The sequence below is a fragment of the Miscanthus floridulus genome, chromosome 3 (assembly GCF_019320115.1).
Source record: "Miscanthus floridulus cultivar M001 chromosome 3, ASM1932011v1, whole genome shotgun sequence".
Classification (NCBI taxonomy): domain Eukaryota; kingdom Viridiplantae; phylum Streptophyta; class Magnoliopsida; order Poales; family Poaceae; genus Miscanthus; species Miscanthus floridulus.
In genome coordinates, this window is record NC_089582.1 from 129,482,931 (window position 1) to 129,488,831 (window position 5,901).

The 5,901-nt window shown below is 52.8% G+C and overlaps 1 protein-coding gene across 1 annotated transcript; it reads right to left on the minus strand.

Annotated features, from left to right (window-relative positions):
* Positions 1 to 617: 617 nt before the first annotated feature.
* LOC136542434 (G-type lectin S-receptor-like serine/threonine-protein kinase B120) lies at positions 618 to 5,570 on the minus strand. The gene is made up of 5 exons (XM_066534863.1): positions 3,724 to 5,570; positions 2,417 to 2,530; positions 2,066 to 2,298; positions 1,712 to 1,922; positions 618 to 1,609 (listed from the first exon to the last, which is right to left on the minus strand). Exons 1-5 carry the CDS (start codon positions 5,060 to 5,062, stop codon positions 906 to 908), a joined length of 2,601 nt encoding a protein of 866 aa, XP_066390960.1. The 5' UTR covers positions 5,063 to 5,570; the 3' UTR covers positions 618 to 905.
* Between the last annotated feature and the right edge of the window lie 331 nt (positions 5,571 to 5,901).

Below are 5,901 nucleotides of genomic sequence, written 5' to 3' on the forward strand. Positions count from 1 at the left end.
GCAGCACCAATGTGCCAGACCCAAGCAAGGACAGACATGCCATGCCGGAGGGAATCTCTCTGCAGCGCTGCCCGGAGCGGCGGGCCTCACTCTACGACTCACCTCGGTGGGTGTCTGAGCCGAGGCGGCGTCAGGTGCAGGGACCGGCCCTTGCTGCTCATCGGCCAATGCGGCCACCTCTCGCAAGCCTCGGCGGTTTGTCTCTGGTCTTTGCATTGAAAAAAATTGTTTCTTATGATATCTGTGATCTATAGATATGATCTTATGATTTGTGATTGTTTAGAGATAGAATAAGGTTGGAGGTAGAAGGAGGATGGAGGTTGTTGGATCTTAATTCTATGATATAAAAAAATTCATGTATTGAAGCTGTATAAAACACATGGTTATTGAATAGACAGACTCTTTGCTTTTTACTTTTTGCGCGGAGTAGGACACCTTTTTGCTTTTTTGCGTTTTGCCTGAGTGCGTGTTTAGTTCACGAATTTTAGAAATTTGGCTACTGTATCACTTTCGTTTTTATTTGACAATTAGTGTTCAATCATGGACTAATTAGGCTCAAAACGTTCGCCTCGTAATTTTCAACCAAACTGTGTAATTAATTTTTTTATCTATATTTAATACTCCATACACGTATTACAAGATTCGATGTGATGGCTACTGTAGTACTTTTTAAAAACTTTTTGAAACTAAACAAGCACTGAGTGTCGGACACAGTGCCATCTGCCACGTACTACTCCTATGATTGAGGCTCTGTGAGTCAGAGGAAAGGAAGCCCGTAGTGAAACTGTGAAAGCATGCCAAACACATCCCTCTCAGTAAGCACCTGGTGTAGCGGTGTGGCATGGATATGTACAGCTTCGTCCAATGCAATTCCCTGTCGCTGCATCCTATTCCTGCCAACCTAGCTACCTCCCCTGCAGCATGGTGACGGTGAGGTCACAGGCGGAGTAGGACTCATCGACCCTGTCCGGGAAGATCCCGTCCCTGTCCGACGACGTGCACTGCAGCGTGAACGTCGGCGGCTTGGGCATCGGCAGCACGGAGCTGTCGCTGCCGAGAGCCATGACAACGTAGGGGATGTCCGGGCGGTCGCACGCGTGGTCCTGCACGCACAGCAGCGCCATGTGCACGCAGCGCAGCGCCTCCCGCACGGGGCACGCCGGCAGGATGGCCGGGTCGATGAGCCGCTCCCCCTTGTCGGCGTTCCACAGCTGCCACGCGTAGCCGACGATGTTGAGGGATCCTTCCATGTGGTGGAAGCTGCTGTTCTTCTGCCCGGAGACGATCTCCAGGATGAGGATGCCGAAGCTGTACACGTCGGAACGCACGGAGAAGAGGCCCTCCATGGCGTACTCGGGCGACATGTACCCCAGCGTGCCCACCACGCGGTTCGTGTTCACCTGGTTCTGGTCGCGGCCGAAGATGCGCGCCATGCCGAAGTCGGAGATCTTGGGGTTCATGTCGCGGTCCAGCAGGATGTTGCTGGCCTTGAGGTCCCGGTGCACCACGCGGAGCCGCGAGTCCCTGTGGAGGTACAGGAGGCCACGGGCGATGCCCTCGATGATGTGGAACCTCGTCTTCCAGTCCAGCAGCCCTCGCCGCGCCGGATCTGCATGCCATGCACCCGTCAGTCAGTTTCTCTCTGCAAATTGTTTTCTGCTCACTGTAGAACAGAGCTTTCTGTGCATGCATGAGTGGATTTGGATCGTACCGAAGAGGAAGGCGTCCAGGCTCTTGTTGGGCATGTACTCGTACACCAGGATCTTCTCGTCCCCCTGGATGCAGCACCCTAGCAACTTCACGAGGTTGCGGTGCTGCAGCTTGGCGATCAGGATCACCTCGTTCTTGAACTCCTCCAGCCCCTGCCCTGAGCTCCGGGACAGCCTCTTCACTGCAACCTCTTCGCCACCGGGAAGCCTTCCCTGTAAAAATAACCAACAGCATAATTTAGCATGCATCTTGACATTGTAACACTGTTGGTACATTCTGACATACTAGCAGAAAACATTGTAATTGTAGCTCATGTGTGTAGTGCATTTGCGATGTGCTCTTGAATGTACGGTACCTTGTAGACATGGCCGAAGCCTCCCTCACCAAGCTTGTTGTCGGCACTGAAGTCGCCGGTGGCCGCTGCTACCGTCTCGAAGGAGAAGAGAGGCAGCTCGCACTTCTTGCCGCCCTCTGCTTCCTCTTGGTCAGGCTGCTTCGGCCCTGAGAAATCCTGCCGTGCTTCCCTCAAAGGAAGCAGAGACGGCTGCGTTGTCTTTGTCTTCTCCCTACCAACAATGCCAAGTTTCTCTGCACAAGATGAACGCGCTTGCCATGAATAGTGAACTCAAGATGAAACTAGCTGAAAATTGTCACACTCCATAGTACGCCAGATTTAAAATTGTCTCAGATATGAACAGTTCCTCACCTTTGATTCTTCTCCTGCATTTCCACAGGAGAAGGCCGCATCCTGCCAATACAACCACGACAATAACTACAGCAACAACAACTGTTGTCCATCTCCTTCTTTTGGAGCCTGTCTCTGTAAAAGGTAACAAGCAACATAGACAGTTCTCAGCAATTTGCTACTGTCAGGTAAGTAATTTTTTAATCACTAAATTAAATCAACAGTATGCATGACTTCAGGATTAGACAGCAGAAGGAAACAGCTAGGAACTGGTCAAAGCTTCAAAGATTTGTTTTCTGAATACTCTGTGTGCGTTCAGACCATTGATAATTTGATATACAAGGTCAGACATGTTGGCTCATTAATAAAGGTCAAAACATGGTATGTTTCACATGGTTCCTATGCGCTAACTGCAATATAATATAGTTGAACCTAACAATAATCCACCTAATGCATGGCTTCATCCAAAAAGCTCAGAAAGAGGATGAGCCACATGTTAGGTCCTTTTCATGAAGCCATTTCTTCTCCCTTATCTCAAATATTCTAGTTGCTGGAAAACTTTAAAGATCATCTGCCGTTGTCAAAGTAATCTTTAAGCCAAACAAGGGATTTGGCATTACATTGTTCTTCTTTTTTTTTTTTGACAAGTCAACATCCAAAACAAATGGTCTGCTGTCTGCATATATTTAGAAGTCGTTGTTGGTAAAATTTTATTGAGGTTGAAATAAACGAACATTTACTGACATGATCAGTCTTGACGCATTGTCCAACAAAGACAGGTAATAAATCCCAAGAGACGGTGTGACACCAGCACCGGCCAAAGCATATGTGCCTCAACCAGATGATTCTGACCGCTAATTCAGAAAATAAGCAAGATAGACATGCTACGATTTTTCATAGAGTGAACCGGTCGCCAGGCTTTTGGCCCTCGAGAATCTCTGTTCACGAGTCCAAGTTTGCAACCATCTTCTACACGCCTACTTCGGTGAATCCGCACCACCCAATGGACACGCATTTTACACTGCTACTTTCCTATGGCATTTCTCTACGACTACACGGCTGGAATCGCAACCCTAGAAGACTTTCTTAAACCCAGTGGCTTGGCATTTAGCTCAGTCAATTTGTCAGTTCTTGCAACAACCATCAGACAAAGAACTAAAAAATATCATTTTTAATATATATATATATATATATTGTTTACTAGCAAACAAACAAATTCCTTTGACAACAATTTTGTATCCCAGCAGCAAAAAGAACCTACTCCTACGTTCTTCAATCATAACCGATTAACCGTGCATGAATGGAGCAAGAACATGCATAATCCTTACCTAGCAAGTATGCGGGGACCTTGATCTGCAGATCGTATCCTTCTCCATCCGGGAACTGGTAGATGTCGAGCAGGTCCTGTCCCCAGGTGAGGCAGCCGGTGTTGCTGCTGTAGCTGTACGCGCCGCACGAGCAGTTGGCCAGGCACGACTGCTTGCACGCGTCCGCGTCGCCCACCGTGGATCCCCAGGCCGCGAAGTTGGGCAGCTTCACGCCGGGGAGGTCGGCGAACCCGTTGCCGCCGCCACTCGCGTTCGTCTCGCAGGTCAGCGGGGAGCTCCTGACGCATCCCTGCGTCCAGTTTCCGTTGCTGTACTCCGACACATTCCTGGGCTCGAAACCTGTCAAGCAGGTGCAGATGGCTTGCTGGCCATCGTCGCCGCCGGAGGCGCACCGGGCGTTGGCGCCGCACATGTTGTAGGCCTGGCACGGGATGGTCGGCTGCGACCAGACGGTCTCCCACTCGCCGGTGTCGAGCAGCATGTAGCACGTCTCGGTGCCGTTGGAGTGGAGCATGAACCGGTACTCGGAGCTGTTGTACGTGTTGAAGACGTAGGACATGACCCCGGACCCGTTGTACGGGTCGCCGTTGAGCTTGAAGCCGTACACGTAGAGCGACCGCCACGGCACGCCGACGAAGTTGGTGTTGGCCCACTGCCCGGACCGCCAGTAGGTGCTGTTGTTGTTCCCGCCGCCGGTCCGCCAGATGTAGAGCTGCGCGGAGCCGAGCGGGTCCTGCCCCAGCGTGAAGTCCCCGGTGCCGGGGTCCCCGGGGCTCCGCCACGACGTGAACAGCGTCCTGCGGACGGCGGCCCCGTCGCGCCGGTCCAGGGTGATGCTCATCCCGGGGAGGAAGGTGTCCGTGGGGTAGTCGAAGCTCTGCCAGATCACCGTTGCGCCCGCGGTCAGCTGGAGCTTCCCGGTGTCGAGGAGGGTGAGCGTCACGTTCGCCGCCGAGGAGGAGGAGGCCGGCGTCGCCGAGTTGGTGCGCCAGACCACGCGGCCCTCCTCCAGCACCTGCAGCTCGCCGGCGGCCGTGACGGTGGCCGAGTACGCGGAGCCCGCGCTGACGGGCGCGTCGCGGTTGGCCACCCAGGGCACGGTCTGCTCGGCGGACTGCGCGTACATGACGCCCAGGTACCGCCGCGACGGGTCGCCGGCCCCGGTCGGCGTGAAGAAGGCTAGCTCGAAGGTGCCGCCGGCCGACACCAGCTTGTCGGTGGCGCCCAGGGACTGCCCCTGCGACAGCGTCACCACCGCCGCGTGGACTCCGGCGTCCCGCGCTTGCGCGCAGAGGAAGACGAGCAGGGCGAGCGCTGCCGCGGCGGCGGCATGGGCCATTATCAATGTAATTTGTCTGCGGCCGGCCGGATATAGCTAAGCTAGGTAGCTAGCCTTCTTGGGTGGCTAGCTCGTGGTAAATGAGGGAGAGAGGTGAGAAGAGATCGTTGGAGCTGCTGGATCAGATGGCGGAGATGGATGACTAGCTGCTGCGGCGGCGTATATCATGTAGGTGGGCGCGCGCGGGAGCCGCGTGGACGAGCGGTTGATTCTTAGTGCTAAGCCACATGGTTTTGATTTGAACGGTTATGCTAGTTGGCTGATTGGCTCATTAGGATTGGCTGATTGCCATGGCTGGCGCGACTAGAGTGACGAAGTAAAGTGGCGTGGAAACGAAGGGGCTGCGAAGGCCGGCCGGGGTTCACAGTTCACCCTGCAAAAAGTAGTGTAAGACTGCGCTGCGAGCGCGCGCGCGCACGAGAGACAAACCAGCCAGCATTTGACCTACGATTAGTAAGCAACTGATGGCGGAACGATGATTTGGTGATTGGTCGGTAGGTTTAGTCCAATTGGATTGGGTGCGGGGTTTGATCAATCGTGATAGTTAATTGTGCGTTAGTTGGTTTATCCAACGGTCCAGATCAGCTCAGTTGCAGTCGTCAATCTTTTTTGTGTAAGTTTCTGCTAACTTGGATTAATTAATCTTACTACATATTGTCATATTGATGATGGTAAAGAGAAGCTTCGTGGAGAAAAGAAAGAAAGAAAAGGTAGCATGATGAGAAGGGCAGAGACGAATATTAACTTTTAGGTTTCGTGTGCAGTTCATCCTAGTTAAAGTCGCTGACTTTGGCTGTCGTCCGAGCCGGCGAAGGATTCTGATGCCCGCGGAGCAATTG